The sequence below is a fragment of the Pyrgilauda ruficollis genome, unplaced genomic scaffold (assembly GCF_017590135.1).
Source record: "Pyrgilauda ruficollis isolate IOZ18807 unplaced genomic scaffold, ASM1759013v1 scaffold260, whole genome shotgun sequence".
In the NCBI taxonomy this organism is placed as follows: Eukaryota; Metazoa; Chordata; class Aves; order Passeriformes; family Passeridae; genus Pyrgilauda; species Pyrgilauda ruficollis.
Genome location: NW_024523934.1, coordinates 4,764 through 31,715, shown reverse-complemented (window position 1 = coordinate 31,715; position 26,952 = coordinate 4,764). Strand labels below are relative to the sequence as shown.

General features: G+C 63.9%; 2 protein-coding genes across 3 annotated transcripts; both read right to left on the bottom strand.

Moving 5' to 3' along the window:
• Positions 1-6,778, bottom strand: MPV17 (mitochondrial inner membrane protein MPV17). The gene is made up of 7 exons (XM_041471314.1): positions 6,657-6,778; positions 2,517-2,632; positions 2,143-2,235; positions 1,844-1,939; positions 401-433; positions 205-257; positions 1-130 (listed from the first exon to the last, which is right to left on the bottom strand). Exons 1-7 carry the CDS (start codon positions 6,727-6,729, stop codon positions 61-63), a joined length of 534 nt encoding a protein of 177 aa, XP_041327248.1. The 5' UTR covers positions 6,730-6,778; the 3' UTR covers positions 1-60.
• CAD (carbamoyl-phosphate synthetase 2, aspartate transcarbamylase, and dihydroorotase) lies at positions 6,743-21,071 on the bottom strand. 2 transcript variants are annotated; one of them, XM_041471315.1, is made up of 45 exons: positions 20,936-21,071; positions 20,586-20,725; positions 19,611-19,740; positions 19,275-19,417; positions 19,024-19,165; positions 18,309-18,480; positions 18,052-18,237; positions 17,860-17,972; positions 17,615-17,760; positions 17,399-17,530; positions 16,952-17,185; positions 16,648-16,869; positions 16,142-16,330; positions 15,797-15,921; positions 15,586-15,719; positions 15,400-15,512; positions 15,050-15,300; positions 14,733-14,979; positions 14,080-14,178; positions 13,765-13,989; positions 13,506-13,688; positions 13,194-13,412; positions 12,944-13,111; positions 12,691-12,873; positions 12,513-12,617; positions 12,189-12,437; positions 11,915-11,996; positions 11,574-11,740; positions 11,273-11,437; positions 11,067-11,198; positions 10,788-10,989; positions 10,521-10,711; positions 10,312-10,452; positions 10,114-10,209; positions 9,906-10,044; positions 9,755-9,802; positions 9,258-9,302; positions 9,000-9,154; positions 8,840-8,914; positions 8,525-8,737; positions 8,207-8,332; positions 7,958-8,113; positions 7,779-7,880; positions 7,602-7,696; positions 6,743-6,904 (listed from the first exon to the last, which is right to left on the bottom strand). In XM_041471315.1, exons 1-45 carry the CDS (start codon positions 21,018-21,020, stop codon positions 6,802-6,804), a joined length of 6,768 nt encoding a protein of 2,255 aa, XP_041327249.1. In that variant the 5' UTR covers positions 21,021-21,071; the 3' UTR covers positions 6,743-6,801. The 2 variants fall into 2 exon arrangements, with proteins under 2 accessions (XP_041327249.1, XP_041327250.1); XM_041471316.1 differs by lacking the exon at positions 9,755-9,802.
• Between the last annotated feature and the right edge of the window lie 5,881 nt (positions 21,072-26,952).

The following is a 26,952-nucleotide window of genomic DNA, read 5'->3' as shown; positions in this document are numbered from 1 at the left end:
CAGCTGAGAGCACAGGCTGGGCACGGGCACGGGGCACGGGCACGGGGCACGGCTTCTGCCTCACATCCGATTCGCCTTCCAGGACAGGTAGCAGTTCCAGATGATGGCAACACACTGGACAACAGCCAGCCTGTGGACAGAGGGGACAGGGTCTGCAGCTGCCAGCTCAGGGGGCAGGGAGTGGGCGCCAGGCCACAACACTACCTGTGCTGCAGAGGCACGAAGTAGAAGTTTGCAATCTGCACGGGTGGCCAGATCTGGGCAGAGAAGGGGAGGAGCAGTGAGGAGCCTGCCAGGGTCCCCTCCCCACACCCACCCCTGCCTGGCACTCAGGGTGTCCCACAGAGCCACGGCAGCCCCACGGAGGAGGGGACAGGGACACAGATGAGCCAGCACTCACACAGTAATTGGTCATCAGGGCATCCATGTAGTCCTGGAAGAAAAAGGAGGTGTGAGCACTCAGAGAGCCCCCATCCTTGCCACGGGTCCCAGCTCCACACTGCTGGGCACAGAGCCCCTGCAGCCCTGGCCATGCCCTCCCACAGCCATGAGGGAGGCAGGGAGAGGGTGACCAGAACCATCCTCACTTTGTGCCATAGCCAGGCACATGGCTTGTCCCCCAGTGTGGGCTGTGAGCCCTTTGCCAGCTCAGGGCACCCCAGACCCCTCCTGGGTGCCACGAAATGGAGAAGGGCGCTGAGCAGGGCCCGCTGCTCTGGGAGCCCGAGGAGCTGCCGTGTCCCCGCGCCCCAGCCAGGGCCGTGTCACATCCCTGTCCCGTGGCAGCAGGACGAGTCCCCACGCAGCCTGGCCGTGACTCAGCCGGGAGGCCGGGCTCCTGGTGGCGCTGGCCAGCAGCCCAGGACGGGGTGATGGATGCTCTGCTGACGCTTCCTCTGCGTGGGGAGAGGCGGATGCGCCCCAAGCCAGGGGGGAAGGTGCTGCCAGCGCTGCTGCCAGCCCAGCCCATCACCCCCTTCCAGGCCAGGGCTCCGGGAGCCGCAGCCCGCACGAATCACCAGCCACGGCAGGGTTCCCTGGGGAAGGCAAGGCAAGGTCCATGGCACGAGCTGGTCAGGATGCAGCAGGGGAAGATGGATGGAGCGCTCGGAGTGCTGGCCGTGCCCACGATGTGTTCACGTGTGCCCTTAGGGTGCCTCGGAGCACCCCATGCCCCGGCTGTGTCTTGCACAGAGCCTGAGGGAAGCAGAGGTGACATGATCCTGCCCCAGGATCTCCTTCCTGCACTCTGGGGCAGGGTGAGGGGCACGTGCTGGCAGTCCAGGTGTAGCAGGCTGGTGACCGGGTGCCCCCAGGCAGAGGAATGAACCCTGGGTGGTGGCACTCAGGCAGAGCTCCAGCCAGGCTGGGGCCGTTCACAGGCACTGCAGGCAGCATCAGTGAGACAGGCTGGTGTTGCCGCTCCTGGCAGCCACACGACCACCCCAGCATGCCTCATCCTGTGGCAGGTGGGCACCCACTCCCCAGTGACTCACGCTGGACACGCTGACTCAGTGTCCACACGGGTTTCCAGCAATTACTGTTAATGGGAGTCATCTCAGTAATTGCTCTGGAGACCCAGCCAGCAGCAGGGCTGGACAGCACGCCCATGGCACCCATGTCTGGCCCAGGTGGGACCCCAGTACTCGCCCACAGGACACCTGTGCCAGAGGAACTGGCCCTGGCACCAGTACTTGGACTGGCAGCACCGGGCACCCAACACGCCCAGGGCCCTGGGTCCCAGGCCTGGGCACGGACACAAACGGGAGCAGCCGTCAGGGCCAGCACAGGGAGGAGCTGCCAGGGCCCCAGAGCTGCCCAGGGCAGCAGCAGCACATCATACCTGCTGGATCTTGGACCAGTTCTCCTGCACCGACAGCCCGTTGGTGGCCCCTGTGACAGCCAGGAAGCAGCCAAGGAAGCACGGAGCGAATCCCCCCTGCGAGAGAGGAGCCTGTGCTGCTTGGAGCCAGGCTGGCCACGGGCAGCCTCTGCCATAATGCCCACCCAGCCCTGTGCTGCAGTGAGCCTGGGCCCAGCTCAGGCACTGGGCTCTCAGAGCAGGCTGGAAACCTGCCACGGGGACTGTCCTGTCCCCACTGCCCCAGTCCCACACAACACCCTCACCCACGTCACACCAACCTGGTCCAGGATCACCTTCTTCACAGCCACAACTTTTGTGTTCCCTGGGATGAGCCAGTCCAGGATCCTGTACCAGCTGCCCACAACAGGGCCCTGCAGGAGCCAGGGGGTGAGGAGCAGCATCTGCCCTCACTGGTCACAGGGGTCAGGGCTGGGGAGCTCCAGGGCAGGTTACATGGCCCTGCTCCAGCTCTGGACCACAAAGACAAGCTCATCCTATGCTGCTCCTGCTCCACGGAACTGGCCCTGCCCATGGCTGCTGGAGGTGGCACCAGGATGGCCCAAGTCACAGTCCCACCCTGCTGAAGGAGCCATCCCATCCCATCCCATCCCATCCCATCACCCCATTATCCCATTATCCCATCCCCACTCACCACAAAGCAGAAGCCAATGGCCATCATTTTCAGGGTGCGGGGGCAGTGGTGCCCGTGCAGCCCCCGCTGCTCCACCAGCTGCTGTGCAATCACATCCCCAGCTCCCATGAGGGCCCCTGCAACCAGCACGGCCCATTGAGGCAGGCCAGACCCCGTGTGACCTGCCCACAGCTGGGCCCCCTGCCCCAGGATGCCTGAGCCTGTTCAGCCCTGGTGGCTCTGTCCCAGCTGCAGCTCCCCACGGCCTGCACCAAACCCCACGGCACAGGCGTCCCACTCTGCCAAGTGCCTCAGGGCTCTCACTGCAGCATCTCTGGTCTAAACGTGGCCGGCTGCCCCTCCTCCCCGTGACCCAGACACGGGGCTGACCCGTCCCCAGGCTCCTCGGTGCTCTCAGAGCAGAGCCTGCCCAGCTGCTGCCCCTGATCTCCACAGCAGCCTTTCCCACAACACCCCCAAATCTCTCCCTGGACACCGGGCAGGCTCTGCCGACTGTGATCCCCTCCCTGGAGAGCAGCTCCCTGCCTGCATCCCCCACCAGCCGGGATGGGCAGAACGTGCTCCCCACTGCCCCAGCCATCCCAGCCCCTTGCCACAGCTGGCTGCTGGCACAGCTCCTGGCCCTGTTTCCAGATCAGTGTCCCCGGTGGGGTGCTGCCCGGCTGGGTCTCTGGCAGCTCCTGCTCCATCCTACACCCCTGACCCCTTCGACGCAACTCCGCTGGCCCAGTGCTGCCCCCTCCAGCTGCTCCCCCGGCCCCGGCGGCTCCTGCTCCCTCTCCCCTCTCCCCCTGGGACGGTTCCCTGGCAGGTCTCCAGCCCTGCTGCCGCTCTGCCCTGTCCTGGGAAGCCCTGAGCCCAGCAAACCCTCAGCCTGACGGGCGCAGCCCCTGTCCCGACAGCCCGGGTTGTGGTACCAGCCACGAGCAGCTCGGTACCAGCCCTGCCCCAGGGACTTGGTCAGCGGTTCTCATGGACAAGGGCGCAGCTCCCTGTCCCCACACCATGCCATGAAGCTCCCCGGCAGGGCCAGCCCAGGCTCTGCAGCCCCACAGAGCTGCTGCACGCCCAGCAGCAACACCTGCTGCTCCACTGGCTCCATCTGGCACCCCCGACCAGCCCCAGGATCTGGGGGTCTGTGCCCCCACCCCGAGACACCCCACACGCCCCATGATGGCAGAGCAGCCCCACCAGCTCACGGGCCACACCGGCACCGGGCAGGGGGGGGGGCAGGCACTGACTCCAGGCCAGCACACCAGAGCACGGCTGCCTGCACGGCAGCACTCCCAGAGCTGCACTCCCAGGAGCTGCACTCTTGAGAGCTGCACTCTTGAGAGCTGCACTCCCAGAGCTGCACTCCCAGGAGCTGCACTCAGGAGCTGCACTCTTGAGAGCTGCACTCCCAGGAGCTGCACTCCCAGGAGCAGCACTCAGGAGCTGCACTCCCAGAGCTGCACTCTTGAGAGCTGCACTCCCAGGAGCTGCACTCTTGAGAGCTGCACTCTTGAGAGCTGCACTGCCCAGAGATGGGTGCAGGAGCACGGCGCTCATGGAGAATACAGCAGGCACTGCTGTTACTCCTCCAGTGCCCAGAAGTGATGAGGCTGCGGGGAGGAACAGACCTGTCTGTGCATCCCTCCCCACACGCCCCATGATGGCAGAGCAGCCCCACCAGCTCACGGGCCACACCGGCACCGGGCAGGGGGGGAGGCAGGCACTGACTCCAGGCCAGCACACCAGAGCACGGCTGCCTGCACGGCAGCACTCCCAGAGCTGCACTCCCAGGAGCTGCACTCTTGAGAGCTGCACTCTTGAGAGCTGCACTCCCAGAGCTGCACTCCCAGGAGCTGCACTCAGGAGCTGCACTCCCAGAGCTGCACTCAGGAGCTGCACTGCCCAAAGATGGGTGCAGGAGCACGGCGCTCATGGAGAATACAGCAGGCACTGCTGTTACTCCTCCAGTGCCCAGAAGTGATGAGGCTGCGGGGAGGGACAGACCTGTCTGTGCATCCCTTCCTGGGCCTGGGGATGCAGCCAGATCCAGCCTTCTGCAGTGACTTTGGCAGCAGTGCCTGCCCAGGGTGCCACCAGCACAGCCTGGCCACAGCTTCTGTATGGGGCTGGAGCCTTCATCCCAGCCAAACCTGGTGCCCAGGCCACCTAGCCGACCCCCAGGTTGATGTTCTTGTGACCAGGGGACTCTGAATGGGGCCCAAACCTAAGTAGGGCACCACCATCTTCATGGCCATGGCACTGCCTTGGCAGGAGCACAGGCAGAGAGGGACAGCAGGGTCACGGCTGCAGGCACGTGCTACTGCCCACTGTGTCCAGGCCCTGCTGGCAGCCTGGCCCAGGGCCCAGGATGCAGGAGGCAAAGCCCTGCCTGACCCGAGCCCTCGGACTGCAGCTCGGCCAGCAAGCGTGGCCGGGCACAGTGGGCACGGCCAGCTGCCAGCAGCTCCCTGGCCTGGCCCCAGCTGGCAGCACTGGGGTCCTGGGAGCAGCAAGAGAAGGCAGGGCTGGAGGCTGGGATGGACCTGGCATGGACCCTGCACAGGCAGCAGGTGAGGGGCTGAGCCTGGCCATGATGGGATCACTTGTGGAAGCTCTGGGGAGAGCAGGAGCGTTCGTGCCCCCTGGCTGGAGCTGGGCACCTGCCCAGCAGGGAGAGCCCAGCCCAGGGCAGAAACTTCTGGGCTGGTGGAGACATATCCAGCAGCAGCTCAGCACCCACAGAGGCTGTGCCCAGCCCTGCAGGCTGACAGAGCCCTGGGGCAGGGCAGGGCAGTGCCACAGCAGCGCCAGCTCCCCCTGAAGCAGCAACAGGCAGAGCAGAGCCGAGGCTGGAGCCAGCCCGGGGCCACGGTGGGCAGGGAGGCGAGGGCAGGGCCAGCCCTGGGCAGCCCCTCCCAGCTCCACACTGGGCTCCTGCCAGGCACAGGAGGACGTGCTGCCAGCAATAGACTCCATGACATCCGATAAAAATAACAGCAGGAACAGCTAAGCGGCCTGGCAGCGCCCCAGCAGCCAGGCAGGGGGGCACCGTGCCACCCCCCTGCTGCCTCCAGGGCTGAGGGCCAGGGACTGCACCGTGAGGGGAGCCCCCAGCTCAGCAGGGCACCCCCAGAGCCCGGGGCTGTGCTTTCCCAGCATCCTGGGCTCCTGGGAGCAGGAGGGCAGGGGCAGGACAGGGAGGCTGCAGCAGGAGGTGCAGCAAGGAGCACGCAGGGACCCCCCAGCTCCCACCCACCCACCCGTGCAGCACAGGCACTGCACAGCCCTGAGGACACATGGAACAAGCAGGACACACTCTGCCACCACCCAGACAGCCCCAGGTGCGCTGGGAGAGGGAGCAGAGAGGGGCAGAGCTGCCTGGTGCCCCAGGGCTACAAATCCTCGGAGCAGCAGAGGCTCGAGCCAGCCCCGGGGCAGATTCATGGCACCTCACAGCTCTGCAAGCAGCAGCAGTGCTGGGAGATTCAAGGCCCTGTGCAGAGCCCTCTCCTCAGGCAGCACCTCTGTGCCTTCACTGCTGAGCGCTGGCAAACACGGAAGAGCTGAGCTCTTGTGAATTCCCAGCACTGCAGCTCAGCATCCATCCCCTCCAGGTGAGGGGGGCCCCAGGACAGTGTCCCCCGGGGTCTGGGTGTGAGGGGTGTGCTTCCTTACAGTCCCCATGGGCACTCTGGCTCCAGCACAGAGCCCTGACAGAGATGTCCTGAGCTGGGAGCTCCAGCACAGAGCCCTGACAGAGATGTCCTGAGGCAGGAGCGGGCCAGGGCCCCTCCCTGGTGTGACACACGAGTCCGTGCTGAGCCCGGGGCATGGCAGCACCTTTTCCCCCTAAGACAGACCCCTGAGGCACTGGGGAGCCCCTGCCCTGCCTCCTGCACGGTGACAGTGCTGGCACAGCGGGGCGAGGGGCCGTGCGGGGGAGAGGGGCTTGTGCCCGCAGCTGTGGCAAGGACGGGCGGCCAGGAGGGGCTTGTGCCGGGGCATCTGAGTGCCGGGGAGTGCGGCTGTGTGCGGGGCAGGGCAGGGCTGTGTGCGGAGCAGGGCAGGGCTGTGCTCCGAAGGGAGCTGTGTGCGGGGCCGGGGTCTGAGGGCGCGGCCGCCGCGGGGGCCGGGCCCGTCCCTTACCGGCTGTGAGCGCCTGCGCCGCCCCGGGTCGCCGCGCCAGCAGCCGCCCGCAGCCCCTCCAGAGCGCCGCCATGGCCCCGCGTGTCGCGGCGCGGTGACGCGTGTCGCGGCGCGATGTCGTGTCGCGACCGAGAGCGTTTATTGGTCAGTAGCGGCCCAGCACCGTGGCCAGCAGCGCCATCCGCATGTACATGCCGTTCTCCGCCTGCCGGAAGTACGCGGCGCGCGGGTCCGAGTCCACCTCCACGCTGCGGGGTGACGTCATCAGCGGGCACCGCCCCGAGACCCCCGAGCCCGCCCCGGGGTCCCCGAGCCCGCCCTCGTCCCGTGACCCCCGGCACCCCCGGGACCCTCGGGACTCCCCTGGAACCGGACCCACGTGGCAGTCGTGACACCCCCGGACCCGGCTGCACTGCTCAGCGGAGCCTGTCCCCCAAGCCCGGCAGCAGCTGCAGCGCCCGTGGCTCCGAGCTCTCCCCAGCCCTGCCCAGCGCACCGCAGTGCTCCTGCCCTGACCCCCGGTGCCTTCCCAGACACCCCCAGCACACCGCAGCTCCCTGACAGTGCCCCAGCAGCACCAGCGACCCCACTGCCCCAGCACCACTGCCCCAGCGACCCCACTGCCCCAGCGACCCCACCCCAGCACCACTTCCCCAGGGACCCCACTGCCCCAGGGACACCACTGTCCCAGCAACCCCACTGCCCCAGCGACCCCACTGCCCCAGAGACCCCACTGCCCCAGCGACCCCACTGCCCCAGAGACCCCACTGCCCCAGAGACCCCACTGCCCCAGCCGCCCCAGAGCCCTCCCACAGCCCCCATGTCCCTTCTGCCCTGTATATTTCCTACCCGTTCTCCCAGACACCTCCCCAGACACTCCCTCCAAACTCCCGTGTCCCCCAGCACCCTGCAGCCCCCCAGCACCCTGCAGCCACCCGTCCCCACCTGATCTCGTTGACACGGGGCAGGGGGTGCATCACCACCATCCTCTCCTTGGCCCGGGTCATGATGTGGGGTGTGAGGATGAACTGCCCGAAGCACTGAGGGGACACGGAGCCCTGAGCTGGGGCAGGGCGTGCCCAGGCCCCGGGGGGCAGCAGGAGCCAGGCTCCCCTCACTCACAGCCTCGTACTCCTCGGCCCGCTGGAAGCGCTCCTTCTGGATGCGCGTCATGTAGAGCACGTCTGTGTCCGGCAGCGCCTCCTCGATGCTCCCAAACTCCTCCTGCGGCAGCACCGTGAGCTTGGGAGGGGACACGGGGCCAAAGAGAGTGGGGGCCAGCCCCCCACCCTGCTCCTCACCTGCTGGATGCCCCGGGAGGCCACGAAGCTGGTGATGTCGGGGGGCATGCGGAGCCCGGGAGGGGTGACGTAGCGCAGGTTGACGCGGTACTGGGTGAGCAGGCGCGCCAGGGAGTGCACCGTGCGCCCGTGCTTCAGGTCACCCACCATGGTGATCTGGGGACAGCGGTCAGCCAGCCTGCCCAGGCCCCTCGGGGGTCTCAGAGCCCCCTGAGCAGCCGGCCGTGCCGCCTGGCCCCCGCAGCTCACCGTCATGCCGTTGACTGTGCCCAGCTCCTCGCGGATGGTGAAGATGTCCAGCAGCGCCTGCGTGGGGTGCTCGCCCACCCCGTCCCCGGCGTTGATCACCGGCTTGCGGCAGTGCCTGGCGGCCAGCTGGGAGCACCGGCAAGGCAGGGCAGGTGAGCGCAGGCAGCACACAATTCCCACGGCCCCACGGCAGCAGGAGCCCACCGCGGCCCAGCCGGGGACCACATCCCTGCCCGTAGAGCAGCCACCGTCCCTGCCCTTGGGGCAGAGTCCCCGGTGCCTCCACAAGAGGAGGCAGCTTCCCCCAGCCCCTCTCACCTCGACAGCGCCGGGCTGGGGGTGCCGCAGCACCAGCACGTCGGCGTAGCAGCACATGGTCTGCACGGAGTCGGCCAGCGACTCGCCCTTCTGCACCGAGGACGTGGCCTCGGAGAAGGACAGCACGGAGCCGCCCAGCCGGCTCATGGCTGCTGCGAAGGAGCTGCTGGTCCGCGTGCTCACCTCGTAGAACATGCTGGCCATCACCTTCCCCTGCAGGGCCGGGCTGTCAGCTCGGGGAGCCCGGCACCCCGCCTGGAACGGGGCTCCCTCGGGGTGCCCAGGGGACGGGCGTGTGCTCGGGGCACGGCTCACCTTGAGGATGTCCAGGCTTCGCTCCTTCTGCACCAGCATGCGCAGGGTGTGTGCCACGTTGAACAGGTGGGACAGCTGCGGGGACAGGTGGCACCAGGGCTCAGCGGGGGCACAGGAAGCACCACAGCACCCACGGCCCCCCGCCCGCCCGGCCGGGCACCTGCTCCTTGGAGAACTGCCGCACGGAGAGGACGTGCTGCCCGACCAGGGGGTGCAGCAGCGGGGAGGTCTGGAAGTGGGGGGCACGCTGCGGGGACGCCTGGCGCGGGACAGGGCCCAGCGGGTGGAAGTGGCTGTCCTGGACCACCGCCGAATCTGTGGCACCGAGAGTAGCCGGTCAGCCCACGGGGGTGTCCTGAGGAGCCCAGCCACCAGCCACAAACGCTGGATCCCCACCGTGGGCCCCTGCTGCACTCACCTGGTTCCGCTGCCTTCCTGCTGCCCTTCTCACGAGCGTCCTCAGCTGGGTGGGAGAGGGGAGCAGTGGTGTTAGGGGTTACGGGGAGAGGCAGCACCCCAGTCTCAGCGTGCTGCCAGTGTGGCACAGCCCTCCTGGCACTTGGCCACACCAGGTGAAACCAAGATGGGCCTGACACCAGGGTGATGGTGAACCAGACAGGCAGTCCGAGCCCCACGTTGTGCTGCGACCCTCTCCCTGCACACCCCGCAATTCCCACTGGCCACCCCCCAGTTCACACTGGCGGTGAGGGGTCCCCGAGGTGCCGTGCAGGCTGGGGCAGCAGGGGAGCGGGCGGCACGGCCGTGCCCTGTCCTACAGCACCCAGTCCTGGTGCTGGGTGCCAGCAGGGGCCCATGGTGGGCACGCAGGCAGCCCGGGGCCTGCAGGGCACCTGGGGGAGGGGATGCACTCATGGGCTGCAGTTGGTGCCAGTAGTGAGTCCCCCCCGACATTACCGGTGCCTCGGGCGCCCGGGCGGTGCGCGGCTCCCAGCCTCCGGAATGCTGAACGGGACACAAGGGCTGGCGTCAGCGGGGCCACCCAGCCACGGTCCCAGACCCGGCCCCCAGGCAGCGTGCCCTGCCCGCTGCCCGCCCACCCCCCTACCTGGCAGCTCGGGGTCCGAGGCCCGGTGGATGCGGGGCGGCAGGTGGAAGCGTGCGTCACCCGCGGGGCCGGGCCGGCGCGGGCTGGGGGCTCGCCCACGCAGCACGTCACCAGCCACGTGCCGCGGCTGCTCGGGGGTCTGAAACCAGAGACCAAGCTGGAGCTAGGGCAGAGAGGGACCCCCTGCCAGCTGTGTACCCCCCAGTACCTTCACAGTCTCCTTGGTGGGGGCACCATGTGGCAGCAGTGCAGCTCCTGAGGTCCACTTCTTCACATCCTGCCCATAGCCAGGGGGCACCAGCACCTGCAGCCATGGATGGGGTTAGGGAAATGGGGTCAGCACTGGGAGACCCCCTCTGTGATGGGGGCACCCTCAATACAGGAAGAAAAGGACCCAGGACCTCACCTGCCCATCGATGTAGGCAACCTCCCCACGCAGGACGACCCTCCGCACTGTCCCCTTGACCTGCATGCCCTCAAAGGGGGTCCAACGGGCCTTGGAGAAGACTGTGCTGCTGGGGATGATCCATTCCTCCTCCAGGTCCACCTGCCAGGACAGCGGGTCAGAGGCAGAAGGGTGGGGGCTGGACCTGGGGCGGGTGGGCACGGACACACCTCCACATAGGTGTCCTCCTGCGCTGGGAGCCCGAAGATCTTGCGAGGGTTCTCATAGAGGCGCTGGACGATGTCCTCCACGCTGAGCCTCCCCTCGGAGACAGCCGTCAGCAGCAGCGGCAGCATGGTCTCCAGGCCAGGGTACCCAGGGGGAGGCTCCTGCCCCTGCTTCTCCTCCAGCGTGTGGGGAGCTGCAGGATGGGGCTGGTCACCGGGGCCGTCCCCACCGCTTTCCCCGCCCCACGGCCACCATCCCTGGGGACTGACCGTGGTCAGTGGCAAAGCAGTCGATGATGTCCATGTTCTCCCAGAGCGCCTCCACGTCCTGGCGGGTGCCCAGCTCCGGCCGCACGGCTGCACGGCCCTTGCCCAGGCGCCCCAGGTCGTCCTGGCTCAGGAAGAGGTGGTGCGGGGCCACCTCGCACGTCACCGGGATGCCCCTCTGCTTGGCCGCCTTGATGAGCAGGATCTGGGGCAGGCGCGGTTAGTGGGGAACCCACAGGGCCCCGTGCTCCATCCCTGGAGCCCAGAGCTCGCCCCGCTCACCTCCTCCCTGCGGGCCACGTGACAGATGTGGACAGGGCGCTGGTACAGCTGGGCCACCATCAGCACGGCGGCCACCGTCTGCCGCTCCGCGTGCGCCACGATGGGCAGGTGCCGCGGCCACTGCTCCAGGTGCTGCGGGAACGGGGCTGGTGGGCACCGGTGCCAGGAGCAGACCTGCCCCGTGCCAGCCCTGCCCTCCTGCTCACCTCCATCCACAGCAGCACGTCGTCCATCCGCAGGCTGGAGAAGGTGTCGTTCAGGTACATCTTGAGCCCGGCGGCTGCCCCAGCCAGGGGGCCCAGAGTGCCAGCATTGTCCAAGGAAGCCCCCAGGAAAAGAGCAAAATCGCAGCGGGCCCCAGCCTCAGCCAGCTGCAGGACAAGAGGCAGTGGGTGCTGTGGTGGGACCAGTACTGCCGCCAGCAACGAGCCCACCACAGACAGTGAGCCCAGCATGGCTGGCACAGGAGGAGGGGATGTGAGCACCAGGCTGGCAGCAGCTCCTCACCTTCTGTGCCAAGGCGAAAGAGGTGGCATCGGTGACAGCAGGGCTGGTGTTGGGCATGGCACACACCATAGTGACACCCCCGGCCAGGGCGGCTGCCGTGCCCGATGCAAAGTCCTCCTTGTGGGTGCCACCCGGCTCACGGAGGTGGACGTGGACATCGATCAGGCCTGGGGAGTGTCAGCGTCAGCACTGGCAGCTGCTGGCCACAGGGGACACGAGGGACAAGGGCCATCCTGCCAGTGCAGCATGGAAACAGCTCTGCAGCGCCTGCAGATGTGCCCAGCCCGGCTCCCAGCACTGCCCCCGTTCTGTGCTGTGCCCTGGGGCCACTGAACACCCACCTGGCAGACGGATGAGCTTCTGGGACGTCATGCAGTCCACGTGCATCTTCAGTGGAGGGGCTGCCCCAATCTGGCCCAGTGCCTGCAGAAAGAGCAGCCATGAGACAGGACCCAGGGTCAGGGTGATGATCCTGTCTGAGGAGCCCCCCAAAAACAACCCCTGCACAGTGACACCCACACACAGAGCCTGCCCCGCAGCACCCACAGCAGGACTTCTGCAACCCCGCTTTGCTCCCTTTCCCTGCACCCGTGGTCCCCAGGTGCCCGAGCCCACCTCTACGAAGAGCTTCGTGCACTTGATGTCGATGATGAGGGGCACAGAGTAGTCGACGGCCTGGCGCCGGGTGCGGTAGCCCTTGGTGACAAAGGAGGAGAGCCGGCGGCCCCCCGAGTTGCGCATGGAGAGGTTGATGACCATCTCAAAGTGGTTCTCGGCCAGGTAATCCAGGATGCTGCGCTGGGTCTCCCGGGCACCAGCCTCACTGCTGTCTGCCTCCTCGAAGTGCCAGTCCACAGCTTTCACCTGCAGGCAGTGACCCCATCAGGGCCCTGCAACACCCCAGGAGTGACCCCGGCCCCGCAGGCCCCCAGCCCTGACCTTGATGCCATGCTCGGTGTAGAAGTCGGCGGTGCCAAGGCTGGCATACAGGTTGTAGCCGAGGCTCTCCAGCGTCCGCACCGTGGGCAGCAGCTCACTCTTGTTCTGAAACGAACCGGGGGCCGGTCAGAGGGCGGAGAGGGAACCCCGGCCTCGCAGCACTTTGACCCCCACGTACCTTGTAGCTGCCGATGGTCAGCAGAATGTTCTTCTTGGGGATCTTGAAGCCGGTGCTGAGCATGGCCTTCAGGTACGCCTCGCAGCGGTTCTCCCCAAAGCAGGCAACCTCGCCCGTGCTGGTCATCTCCACACCCAGCACCACGTCAGCGCCCGCCAGGCGTGAGAAGGAGAACTGGGGCACCTGGGGGCAAGGGGACGCTCAGGGGCTGCCTGGTCCTGCACCCCAGCCTGGCCCCAAGGCCCCCACTCACCTTGACACCAACGATGCCTGTGCCTGTCATCAGCCCCACGGGCTCCACATCCTCACCCATGATCACCTGGCTGGCCAGAGCCACCAAGTCCACGCCCAGGGTCTTGGAGACGAAGGGGAAGGAGCGGGAGACGCGAACATTGCACTCAATGACCTTCAGCTGGTCATCCTGGGAGAGAGGGGGCAGGATGAGGCAGGGCTGGGGATGTGGGCTGCTCTCCCCTGGCCGTGCGGTCCCCAGTCCCAGGTACCTTGGCGATGAGCTGCAGGTTGAAGGGCCCTGTGACCTGCAGCTCCTGCCCAATGGCGTGGACAATGGCCTTGATGCGCTCCAGTGTCTTGGGGGTGATGTCCTGCGGGGGGGTCACCAGTGTGGCATCACCCGAGTGCACCCCAGCGTTCTCCACGTGCTCCGAGATGGCGATGGCCACCACCACACCGTCACAGGCCACCGCGTCCACGTCAATCTCCTGTGAGCGGGAACACGGTCACAGCCAGTCCCTGGGCTGGGGGCCGGGGCTTTCAGCAGGCATCCCAGGGCTGGAGCAGCCTCCTGGATGGACCTTGGCCTCCTGGATGAACTTGGAGATGACAACAGGCTGCTCCTTGGACACAGCCACAGCGTTGCTCAGGAACTTCTCCAGATCGCTGTCGGAGTACGCCACGTTCATGGCAGCCCCGCTGAGCACGTAGGACGGGCGCACGACGCAGGGGTAGCCCACCTTGCAGCAGAAGTGCTTGGCTGACTGCGGGAGAGACGGAACTCAGCGCCCACACGGACAGCCACCCTGGGGCGGCCCTCTCCTGTTCGCTGGGCCCCACCTCCATGTTGGAGAGCTCCTTCCAGAGGGGCTGGCTGATGCCGATGGAGTCCAGCAGGCGGGAGAACTTGAAGCGGTTCTCGGCCGAGTCGATGGCCTCCGGGGAGGTGCCCAGGATGCGGCACTGCTGCCGGTGCAGGGCCATGGCGATGTTATTGGGCAGCTGCCCGCCCATGGACAGGATCACACCCTCAGGGTTCTCCAGCTCGTAGATGTCCATCACCACCTGCAGCACCGTGGAGGCAGGGGAATGGCTGGGACGGAGCCACGGCAGCCCTCACCCAGCCCTGCAGCTGTCAGGGCCCAGCCCCCTCACCTCAAAGGAAATCTCGTCGAAGTAGAGGCGATCACACATGTCATAATCGGTGCTCACTGTCTCAGGGTTGTAGTTCACCATGATTGTCTTGAAGCCCATCTATTAGGGGTGGGACAAGGTGAGCCCAGAGCCCCCAGCCCCTACCCAGCCTCATCCTCTGACCAGGGACACCCACCCCTCACTCCACAGGGTGCTGGGGCCCTGTTGTGGTGCACTAGTTTTAGTTGTTCTCTTGCACCGGGCGACTGGGAATTTGCACAGAATAGTTTTATACTGCACTGTATAGCTTATGTTCTATCATGTGGTTTGTTATCTCTTTTCCCCACCACACGGTTTTCCCTCACCCACCCCAGTACCCCCTGGTGGTCTCTCCCCTGGGTTACCCCTCCCCTCACCACTCCTCACTGGCATCCCATTGGCTGTGGACCTCTCCCTCTGTCCCCATCCCCCAGGGAATGCTCTCTTTCTCCCATGCGTTTGTCCACCTGGTGTGTCTCTTGGAATAAAGGAGAACATTTCCCACGTGGAGAAGAGCGCTTCTCAATCTTTTACCTTTTACCTCTACGAAATATCGTGTGGGCAAGGATCCATAGCTAGCTGGAGTGGACCCCAACAGCCCGCCAGAAAATTCGGAATTTCAGGGCCCGCCTGACCTTGCGGAGCTCCTGGATGCAGCCCACAGCACACCAGTCAAACTCGACACTGCTGCCGATGCGGTAGACGCCGGAGCCGATGACCATGACGTGGGGCTCGCGGAAGGCCAGGTCGTGCTCAGAGCCGTTGTAGGTCAGGTACAGGTAGTTGGTTTGGGCTGGCCACTCTGCCGCCACGGTGTCGATCTGCTTCACCACCGGCAGGATCTTCAGGTCGCGCCGCATCTTCCGCACGGCCAGCTCAGTGCTGCACAGAGCTGGGTGAGCGCCAGGACCGAGGCAGGGAGCACAACAGAGCCGTCCCCTCCCCGTCTCACCTGAGCACGGCCTGGGCCACCTGCTTGTCGGAGAAGCCGAGCTGCTTGGCGCGCTTGAGCACGGCGGGTGGCATGGTGCCCTGCTGGCCACGGTAGGACTCCAGCAGCACCGCGTGGTCCGTGATGTTCTTCATCTTGTGCAGGAACCAGCGGTCAATCTTGGTCAGCTCGTAGAGCCGCTCGATGGAGTACCCGGCCCGCAGCGCCGCTGCCAGCACGAAGATCCGCTTGTCCGTGGGCGTCTCCAGCTCCTGCCAGGCCAAGGGCTGAGTGTGGCCGAGGGAGGCAGGTGGCCACCTCTCCCCCCAGAATGGCACAGCCAGCACAGACACCCAGACCCCAGTGCTCACCACGTCTGAGACCGGCTTCACCGTGTGATCAAAGCCCACACAGTTCTCATCCACCATCCTCAGAGCCTTCTGGAACGCCTCCTCAAAGTTCCTCCCAATGGCCATGACCTCCCCTGCAGAAGGTGGGGTGAGCGGATGATCCCGTGCCCGCCACGTGCCCCCCCAGTGCCATCCCCCTGCGCTCACCCACGCTCTTCATGGAGCTGCCGATCTTGGTGCTGACGCGCAGGAACTTGCTGAGGTCCCAGCGCGGGATCTTCACCACGCAGTAATCCAGGCTGGGCTCAAAGCTGGCCGTGGTGGAGTTGGTGACAGAGTTCCTGAGGAGGTGACAGGGTCAGCAGCTGGGGCTGCCCCACCAGGCAGCACCCTGTCCCACACTGTGGTGGTACCTCACCTGAGGAGGGGCAGGGGGATGCCCAAGGCAAGTTTGGCAGCCACGTAGGCCAGCGGGTAGCCAGTGGCCTTGCTGGCCAGGGCCGAGCTGCGGGAGAGCCGGGCATTCATCTCGATGATGTAGTACTGTGGGCAGCAGGCGGGCAGGGTCAGCGGGTGCCACGGAACAGGCCAAGCCGGTGACATGGTGACACAGCCAGACCCACGGTGCCCCAGAGATGCTGCAGCACGGGGGCCTGCCGCAGCACAGCCTGGTGTGACAGCTGGGGCAGGACCCAGATCCCCCAGGGCGAGGCTGGCCGGGGATCAGGACAGGGAGCCAGAACCCGCAGGGGGCCCCAAGTACCTGCTCTGACTCGGGGTTGAGGGCAAACTGGATGTTGCACTCGCCCACGATGCCCAGGTGCTGCACCACCTTGATGGCTGTGCGCCTCAGCATGAAGTACTCGGTGTCATTGAGGGTCTGGCTGGGTGCCACCACAATGGACTCGCCCGTGTGGATCCCCAGCGGGTCCAGGTTCTCCATGTTGCACACCTGGCAGCAGGGGGGTCACTGCTCCACGTGCTGTCCGTGGTGCGTTCCTCCCAGCTCCCACCTCATCCTCCCCCACCCAGTCAGGACTGGAATACACGGGGTGTTCCACAGGGTGGACAGCCGAGGTGGACACCCCAGCACACAGGTGCAGGGCTCTGGTTCACAGGGTGCCGCTCCCAATGGCACACAGCAGCTGTGCCAGCACCACCAGAGGCACTGGGGAGCCCTCCCTGGGGACAAGGTGCAGCACGAGCCCCCAGCCCCTGCCCCACGTCCGTCCCTCTGCAGCAGCCCCGGGGCCTCCCTCCACCCCGTACCGTGATGCAGTTGTTGTAGGCATCCCGCACCACCTCGTACTCGATCTCCTTCCAGCCTTTCAGGGACTTGTCCACCAGCACCTGGGAGGTGTGGGTGAAGGCCTGGCTCACCAGAGCCACCAGCTCCTCCCGGCTGTTGGCGAAGCCGGAGCCCAGCCCGCCCAGGGCGTAGGCAGAGCGCACCAGCACCGGGTACCCCAAGCGCTCAGCTGCAGCCTGCGCCTGCAGGGAGCAATGGGGTCACGGTGAGAACAGGAAGGACAGGACCCTGCCCTGCCCCACAGCCCCCCAGACCACCCCAGACCTGCTCCAGGGAGGCAGCAGCCTCGCTGGGTGCCACGTGCTCCCCGATCTCCTCCATCTTCTCTGCGAAGACCTTGCGATCCTCTGTCATCTCAATGGAGGCAACGGGGGTGCCCAGCACCCGCACTCGGTAACGCTCCAGAACGCCCGCCTTGGTCAGCTCCACGCCACAGTTGAGGGCTGTCTGCCCCCCGAAGGTCAGCAGCACCCCATCAGGCCGCTCGTTCCGGATCACCTGGGGGCACGGGGCGGTGGGACAGAAACCACAGTGGGTCCTGTGCTTTCCAGCTGCTCCCTCACCTGTGCTGCCCCTCAAGTCCCTTCCAACCCACCCAGCCCTACATGCACCAGGCTCCAGGCCATCCTCCAGCCCAGCCCCACACTCATCCTCCAGCTCTGCCATCCCTGCATTCCCACCCTCTCCCAGCCAGCGTCCCGCGGTGCTCACCTGGGTGACGTACTCAGGGGTGATGGGCAGGAAGTACACCTTGTCTGCCAGTCCCTTGGAGGTCTGCACTGTGGCGATGTTGGGGTTGATCAGCACCGTCTGGATGTTCTCCTCCTTCAGCGCTTTGATGGCCTCGTGGGGAGCAGAGGGGTCACTGCTGATGGCCCTGGGCCCCTGTGGCTACTACCACACCCCTGCCCTGGGACTGGCACTCACCTGTGACCCTGAGTAATCGAACTCGCCTGCCTGCCCAATGGAAAGGCCACCGGAGCCCAGGATCAGCACCTTGCGGGGCCGGGCTGCATCCAAGTCCCCCGCCGGTGCCTTGCTGTAGGTCAGCCACTCCTGCAGGCGCTCCCGCACTGGGGGGACGTGGCACGCTGGGGACAGGGCACCCCACGCGCAGCCCCGTCCTGCAGCCCTTGGCCCATGGCCCGGCTGTCCCTCGCACTCACTCCCACCTGTCCGGGCGCTGCCGTTCCCGTCCCGCAGGTCCCGTGCCACCTCCACGAAGACATCAAAGAGACCCTCCAGGTCGGTGGGGCCGGCGCAGTGCTCGGGGTGAAACTGGACACTGTGGAGGGGGTCAGGCAGGGCACACCCCACAGCCACAGCCCCCAGCCCCAGCCCCCCTGCTGCGGCCCCAGGCCCACCTGAAGAAGGGCTTGTGCTGGTGCACGAGGCCCTCGTTGGAGCCGTCGTTGGCGTTGGTGAAGAGCGGCAGCCAGCCGGGCGGGAGGCTGCCCGCCTGCACGGCGAAGCCGTGGTTCTGCGCCGTGATGAAGCAGCGCCGCGTGTCCTCGTGCAGGCACGGCTGGTTGTGCCCCCGGTTCCCGTACCTGGGGGCGGCACAGCCGTCAGGCAGCCCCGGCAGCCAGGACCCCCGCGCTGACTCTGGACCCCCACTCACTTCATCTTGTAGGTACGGGCGCCGAGGGCCAGGGCAAGCAGCTGGTGGCCCAGGCAGATGCCAAAAATGGGCTTGGGCTGGGGTGCGTCCAGCAGCTGGCACAGGCGGGACACCGTCTCCTGGCAGAGCAGTGGGTCCCCGGGGCCGTTGCTGATGAACAGCCCGTCAAAGTCTGCGCCAAGAGAGCAGCAGGGTCAGTGGGGCCCCCCAGCCCCTCAACATTACAGAGGGGTCCCCAAGGTCCCCACAGGCTCACAGCCACCACTCCTGGCTACCAGCAGAGAAGCACCTTGAGCCTGCAGCTCCCCCAACACCCCAGCAGGGTTACAACCAAGGTGTTACGACCCACAACAGCCATTCAGGTGGCAGCAAGGCCCTGCCAGTCCCCCACAGTGCCTCCTGTCCCGAGCCACACCAATACCATAGACCAGGGTCCCCCATGGTGCCCCCCACCCCAAGCCACACCAATACCACAGACCAGGGTCCCCCATGCCAACCACAGCAAGGCATCCCGAGCCCACGGCCCTGCTCCTGTGGTGCCACACTGAGGGCTGAGCCCCAAAGCCCCCAGGAATGATGGCACCAAGTCTCCCCACCCCACAGCACTGAGCAGGACACAGGTGCTTGCTGTCCCCAGCACCGAACATGCAGACAGTGCCATACCCCATTCCCCCCCGGTGGGACCCCAGACTGTCCCCACTCACTGCCATCTCACCTGCAGGGTCCAGCGGGTGGTCCCAGGGCACCACAGTGACAGCAGCCCCCCGCCTGCACAGGCACCGTATCTGGTTGTTCTTCAGGCCGCAGTCGAGGGCTGTGACACGCAGGGACCCGCCCGGGTTGAACACTCGCGGTGCCTGTGGGGAGGGGAGTGCATCACCCGGCTCTGCTGGGGCCAGCCCCCCGCAGCGAGGGGCTGCACGGCCCCTCCGCCGCCCCCGGCCCCGCTCAGACTCCCCAGCACACCTTCAGCGACACCTCCTGCACCAGGTGCTTCGTGTTGGGGTCCTCAAAGGAGAGGCTCCCCTCGGGGGTCCCATCCGGCACCAGCTTCCCCAGCAGCGTCCCCTTCTCGCGGATCTTCTTTGTCAGCGCCCGGGTATCCACCCCTGCAAGCGGGCCGTGAGACACAACCCACGCCCCGGCCCACCCCAGCAGGACCCTGTGCCCCGGCAGCATCATCGCCCCAGATTCCAACAGAGGGTCAAACCCCAGGTGGGCAAAATTCAACAGAGACGGGTCTGGTTTCAGAGCTCGCAGACCCACAGCCCCCACCGTGCTGTGCTGTGTCCCCAGTCCCACCTGCTAGCCCGGGGATGTTCTGCTCCTTCAGCCACTGGTCCAGGGACCGGGATGCGCTCCAGTGGCTGGGGGTCTCTGAGCACTCGCCCACCACCAGCGCGGCCACGTGGATCTTGCTGGACTCAAACCACTGTGGGGACAGAGGGTGAGCAGGGCAAGGCAGAGGGTCACCAGCCCAGGAGAAACCCCATGGAACACAGACCAGCACAGGACCAGCCCTCCTGGTGCTGGGCTGCCGCTTGTCCCACCTCGTCCCACAGCTATAACAGCAAGGCTGAGCCCTAGATCAGGGAGCCCCAGAATGGGGTGTCCAGGCCCCCACAGCGCTGCTGGACCGCAGCCCACTGCCCACACAGCCCATGCCACGGGAGCCCTCAGCTTGGCACAGCTGCAGCACAGACCAAGCCGATGGGAAAGCACCCCTCCCCTCCCACCGGCCACAGGTCCAGCCACGCCGGTATGTCCCGTGCCACGGGATCAGGGCACGGCTCCCAGGGGCACAGAGCACAGCAGACACCCACAGAGCACCGGCCCGGAGAGGGCTGCTATCAGCGAGACCCCAGGGTGGGCGTGGGGAGGCCGGCAGGGCACGGCCGCAGCAGGGCTGGACTCTGCCCCGGGACGGGCGGCGTGGAGGCCAAGGGGCTGTGGCTGGGAGGGGGCTGGGGCCTCGAGCAGCCCCTCTGCCCAGCCCCAGCCCGGCCTTGGCACAGGGGTCCAGATTCCCACCTTGCAACAGAGCCCTGCTGAGGAAACGCACGGCCCACACCCCCGGGCTGCCAGGGCACCCCGCGCCCCGGGGTCTCCCCCTGCCCAGCCCCGCTCCTCGCCGTGTCACACCCCAGCGTGGCCCTGCAGCGCCGCAGCCAAACCTCTCCGTGCCACCATGTGCCACCCGCTGCGCCCTGGCACGGTCCCGCCCTGGCACCTCGTGCCACCGCCACGGCGGCACCGGGCACACGCAGCCCCGCTCACCCTGCTGAGGCCGAAGGCGTCGGGCTCGTCGCGGGGCACTCCGTAGTTACCGACCAGCGGGTAGGTAAGCACCAGGATCTGCGCCTTGTAGGAGGGGTCGGTGAGGGCCTCGGGGTAGCCCACCATGCCAGTCTGGAACACTGCGGGGAGCGGCGCGGGGTGATGGGGGCACGGCCGGGCCGACCCCGGCCCCGCGCCCCGGACAGGCCCCGCGGAGGGCCCCGGGCGGAGGGAGCCCCCGGGCCGGGCCGGATCCTCTCCCCGCCGTTCCCGCTCCCTCCCGCGCCGTCGCCTGTCTCGGGCCGCCCCACGGCATCCCGGCCCCGGCCCGGCCCCCCGGACGCACTCACCGACTTCCCCCGCGGCGGCGGCCCCGACGGCCCCGAAGGGGCGGCCGGGCAGCACCGACCCGTCCTGCAGCACCAGCCGGGCCATGGCGCCGCCACGTGCGCTCCGGGGCCCCGCCGCGATCACCGAGCGGGAGCGCCCGCCCGGCTGCGGCGGCGGCGGGAGGATCCGGGGCGGGGCGGCGCCGGGACCGCCCCCGGGGCGGGACAGCGGCACCTGGCGCACCGGCTCGGGGCTCCGCGGGGCGGCGGCGGGCGCGGAGGAAAGCGCGGAGCCAGCGCCCGGCCGGAGATGCTGACGGCGGCGAGCACCGGAGCCCCGGCGGAGTCAGGCTGGCCGCAAGAACGGGACAGGGAATTCGCGGTTCTGGACCGCGATAACTGCCCCGGGACACGCAAAACCGAAAAAGTACCGCTGTTACGGATAACGGCACGTCCCGGCTATTTAATCTCTGTTTTTGGCACACATCGGCCCGCGCCAAGCCCGCGGACGCGCCGGGGCAGCGCGGGCTCGGCGCGGGACCGGCCCCGGCATGCCGCGCGGCGGCAACTCATTTGCATAGACACGCCCCCGCCGGGGCAGTGCCGTTACCGGCGCCGGGCTGGCCCCGCCCGGCCGGGACTGCGCGGTCCCCGTGCCCGCCGGGCCCGCGGGACGGTACCAGCGCTGCCTCTTGACATAGAATTTCGCTAGCCAAGCCGAATTTTATTTTTATATCTTTTATTGTAAAGAAAGCAAGCAAGCAGTGCAGGGTGGCCGGGGAGTCGCTGCTGCTCCGCTCACCGTGCGCACCCCTTACGAGTTCACCAGAGTATATATATACTGTTTTTTAGCCTACAAAGCATTTTCCAGCGTGCTTGGTTAGTCCGAATCAGCAAATACCAATAAGCTGGGATCAGCAATCTCATAATATTTCCAGGTGGTCATTGGCTTCCTGTCCTTCTTGTGGTCGTCTGGAGTGAGGCATTTCACCGGTGTCTGCTACAGAATTTTTCTCTGGTACCAGTGCATCAAGCATTTAATTGCGTTGTTGCAATATCCCTTAGCTTACCCACAAATTCCTCTATTTTATTCTAGGAATCAATCGTTTTGCTACCTCATCTCTTTACTCTCCTATACTTCTTCTGTTTTTCTGTTCAATGCTTTATTTGGCTCTTCGGTCAGGAAGTTTCAAAACCGTTCTTTGTAGTTATCCCAGGGAACATGTCTGCTTTCAGCAGAGCAGATACGAGCATTTGCTGATTCCGTTGCCAATTGACACGAATCACAAAGCCATTTTTCACGCTTTCCTTGCTGGGGCTGGTGCTGTGTTCTGGCTGTTGGCACAGCACTGCTGGGGCACAGCACTCACATCGCCCTGCTCCCACCGGGAGCTCAGGGGTCCCTGGTGCCCGGGAGCTCAGGGGTCCCTGGTGCCGGGAGCTCAGGGGTCCCTGGTGCCGGCAGCTCAGGGGTCCCTGTCGCTGCAGCCCGGGTGTCCCATTGCCCCTGCTTGTCTGCCTGGGGATGTGTGGAAACCCGGAGCACCGGGAATATCTCTGTCTGCTCTGGGGTGCCCTGACCCCCAGGGCAGCACTGACTCTGACCCTCGTTCATGGAGAAAGTTTCCTAGACTTCAAGACAGACTAGAATCCACAAAAGTGTGAAATAGATTACAGAGAGCAGTGTAGGTGTATCACTTGGTGAGAAATTTAGGGATTTTTGGTATGTTGTGGATGGAAGCAAGATGCAGGGCACAGGGAGTTGTCCTGGGTTTCTGCTTCATGCTCCTTCCTCCTTCTTCTTCCTCACTGGACTCGATGATCTCAGAGGTCTCTTCCAGCCTCATCATTCTGTCATCCTGTCATTCCATGGGTTTGGGTGGCATTTTGTAATTGGGCAGAAAGGTCCACGTGGCAGCTCTTTGGGATCAGTTATTGGGTTACAAGGGAAAACAATCAGTTCTTAATTGGATAGTTTATCTTAAAAGACCTTGTAAGAAGAGACTGTTGGCCATTCTGTGCCTGCTCATGAAAAGCTGCCGAACTCACGGCTGTGAGACTGTTTTACTGATAAGAAATAATAAACACCTGAGTCTGAACAGGAACTACTGTCTCCAGTGCCTTCACTCCGGGCACAGAGAAACCAACAGGGATGGGCTGTGCAAGGACTGCAGCCTCCAGCCAGAGCCCTTGCCCCTCCTCTCCTCTTCCTCCCCATCCCCTCATGCCCTCAGGATTGCTCCTCTGGCCCCTGCCTGCCCCATCCAAGCCCCCTTTCCAGGCTCTCATGGTCCACTTTGTCTCCAGCTGGATCATACATACAAAAAGAAGTCCTTTGCCCAGGCTCTGGGTATCAGATGAAAGCTGGCAATTAGGGCTCTCAGGATGTGCAGGGACCTAGATTCTGACCACTTCAGTTTTGGAGAAATCCAGCCAAATTTGCAAATTTCTAGCTTGGGTGGCCAGGGTGGGCCAGGGCGAGTGGCCACAAACAGAGGCTATTTTCCAGGGGAAAAAGAAGTGCTTTGTCCCTGCTCTGGACACAAAGTGGACACAAACACCGGCAGTGACAAACCCAATGAGACCTCAATGCCACCCCAGCAGGTTCCTTACTCATCCTCCACGCTCAGAAGCCTTTGCTGCCCATCTGAAGCCTTGCTCCAGGTCTTCCAAGCAGCAGGAGAAGTTTGTGCTGGATTTTGTGAGAGGGCATTTCTGTTCTCTGCCTTTGTTCTGCAGATGGACAGCACGTGCCATGGTCTCCCACACGGATCCCCAGCCCACAAGCAGCTGTCATAACTCTGACACCCCAACCAGCAGGGACAGGAGAGGAGCTGGGGCACTATCCCTGGGTTTCTCTGTGCCTGGAGTGAAGGCACTGGAGACAGTAGTTCCTGTTCAGACTCAGGTGTTTATTATTTCTTATCAGTAAAACAGTCTCACAGCCGTGAGTTCGGCAGCTTTTCATGAGCAGGCACAGAATGGCCAACAGTCTCTTCTTACAAGGTCTTTTAACTATCCAATTAAGAACTGATTGTTTTCCCTTGTAACCCAATAACTGATCCCAAAGAGCTGCCATGTGGACTTTTCTGCCCAATTACAAAATGCCACCCAAACCCATGGAATGACAGGATGACAGAATGATGAGGCTGGAAGAGACCTCTGAGATCATCGAGTCCAGTGAGGAAGAAGAAGGAGGAAGGAGCATGAAGCAGAAACCCAGGACAACTCCCTGTGCCCTGCATCTTGCTTCCATCCACAACACACCAAAAATCCCTAAATTTCTCACCAGGTGTTACACCTACACTGCTCTCTATAATCTATTTCACACTTTTGTGGATTCTAGTCTGTCTTGAAGTCTAGGAAACTTTCTCCATGAACGAGGGTCAGAGTCAGTGCTGCCCTGGGGGTCAGGGCACCCCAGAGCAGACAGAGATATTCCCGGTGCTCCGGGTTTCCACAGGGCACTGTGTGGGCTTTGGGTGTGCAAGGCCCTGTGGGGTCATGGTGGCTCTGGGGTGAAATGAATACTGGTGTTTGATGGCCCCTTGCTTCCCCCTGGAGCGAGACTGGGCATTTCCACAGCACCGTGTGCTCGGGGGCACGCCCTCCATGGGCTCTCCCTGCGCTGCTGCCCGTGCCCAGAGCCCCTCGCTGCTGGGCTGGCTGGGCCGTGATGGGCTCTGTGCCTGGAATGTAGGTGCCACCCTGTCGATGTGCTGTCCTGGACCGAGCTGGACCCTGGTCCTGCACTGTGATCCCGTCCTGCACTGTGATCCTGTCCTGGACTGTGATCCTGTCCTGGACCGAGCTGGATCCCGGTCCTGCACTGTGATCCTGTTCTGCACTGAGCTGAGCCCAGTCCTGCACTGTGATCCCGTCCTGGACTGTGATCCTGTTCTGGACCGAGCTGGACCCCGGTCCTGCACTGTGATCCTGTCCTGCACCAAGCTGGATCCTGTCCTGCGCTGTGATCCTGTTCTGGACCGAGCTGGATCCCAGTCCTGGACTGTGATCCCGTCCTGCACCATGCTGGATCCCGGTCCTGCGCTGTGATCCCGTCCTGCACTGTGATCCTGTTCTGGACTCACTGCACTGTGATCCTGTCCTGCGCTGTGATCCCGTCCTGCACTGTGATCCTGTTCTGGACCGAGCTGGACCCCGGTCCTGGATTGTGATCCTGTCCTGCACTGTGATCCCGGTCCTGCGCTGTGATCCCGTCCTGCACTGTGATCCTGTTGGTCAAAGAACAGAATTAACATAATAACCGGAAAAGTCCCGTTTGGTTTCATTGTTTCTGAGTCGTTTCCTTTCCTTGGTTCTCCGGCGCTGATCGGGTGTTTCCCAGCCGCCGCTCGGTGCGCTCCCTCTCTGCCTGTCGGGGCCGGTCGCGGTCCCGTCCGTGCAGCAGCGGCAGGATCCGCAGCCCCGCGGCACCAGTCGGTTTCTCCCCTTTCGCTCGCGGTGCCGGCCCAGCAGCGCTCGCAGGAGGAGAGAGCCGGTGCTGCTCGGGTTTGGGCAATGGCACACAGAGAACAGAGCTCCGCAGCGCCTTTGGCCGCTCGCTGAGCGGGAATTGTTTATTCCGGCATGCCGGGCGCCTGAGGGACAACTCCTGAATTCGTGCGGGCCTTGGCCATGAGAGCAAAGATGGGGGCTAGTGCCTTTACAAATTATTTTATAGATGAATATTGGCTGTTGACGTCTTTGAAATGGGTCCGAATGCCTGTAGTGACTTTGGGCAGCAGGTTTGCTGCAGAGCCCAGAGTTTGGCTCCTGACGGAGACAAGGCTGAGCACAAGGCTGAGCTGCTGAACTTTGGGGTGAAATAACGGGTGCAAGTAGGTGGGTCGGGAAGGCTGCACCTCCCTGGTGCCTCGGCCAAAGGGGAAAGGAAGAAGGCAGCATGCAGCTGGGAGTTAGGATAAAAGGAGGCTGCACCCTCCAAAACCCGAGAGAAAACACCCCACGGACGTGAGCCCCAGTGACTCCCTGCCTTTATTCGAATGAAGCTGAAGAACTCCTCTGTCTCTCGGAGATTTTCCTGACAGTTACAAAGTTATTTCCCTTATCTAGCGTTGCAGCATGTTTATTCATTCACTTTCTAAGACATCGTTTACATTTTCTTAAAAATGTTTTTCATAACTTTGCCTACTCATTTTGAGTTATTTCATGGTGTCTGCTATAGGAATGTGCTCCTTGTTGACGCAGTGACAGAACTATCCTTTGTCCCCTTAAAAAGGAAGTAAGCCCAGAAGTTTCTCTCCTCAATGAGGTGAAAAGGCATCTCATAGGACCTGGGGGACTTCGCCTCCAACTTAAGGACAGCTAATTGGATAGAAGCCTGAGCAATTTACCAGAAAAAGAAGAGAAGAAAGAAGCTCAACGCTTTTGTGAGGTGTTTTACCAGGGCAGGAGGGCCTCTTGCACCTGGCTCGGTTTTTCTCTGTAAAGAGTTTTATTTTGTGTGAAAAACGCCAATCACTTGTTTTTCAAATTTTAAAAGTTTAATAGTAGTAATATAATTAGAATAATAAAGTTTGAACAATTGAGGTTAGGACAATACGAGACAATAAAAACAAAGAGACACGGACGTCCGGGTACATTTTTCTGGGCATCACGAGCCCGAAAAAGGACCCCGGTTAACAGAGGATTAACCCTTAAAAACAATCGCCTGTTGCATGTTCATACATCTCATACATGATGCACAAATTCCATTCAAACTCAGGATTCTGTCTGGTCACTCTCAACTTCTTCCTCTGAATCCTCATGCCGTCTTCCTGTCTGAGCGAGGTGGGAAGAAGTTCGTTTTCTGCTGATAAGGGAGCAATAAATTCCCTTTCTCTGAAAGATTTAGGTGTCCTGTGGCGTCTGTCTGGTGCGAGTCCTTTCTTAACCAAATATCTTACATAGCATAGTTTCTATTTTAACATAATGTTATAACCTAAACCAGTATTTAATAGTTAATTTTATACTTAAGAAAATTAATACAGCATAACTTTCTAACATAACACATACAATATTCATTTTAATACTTG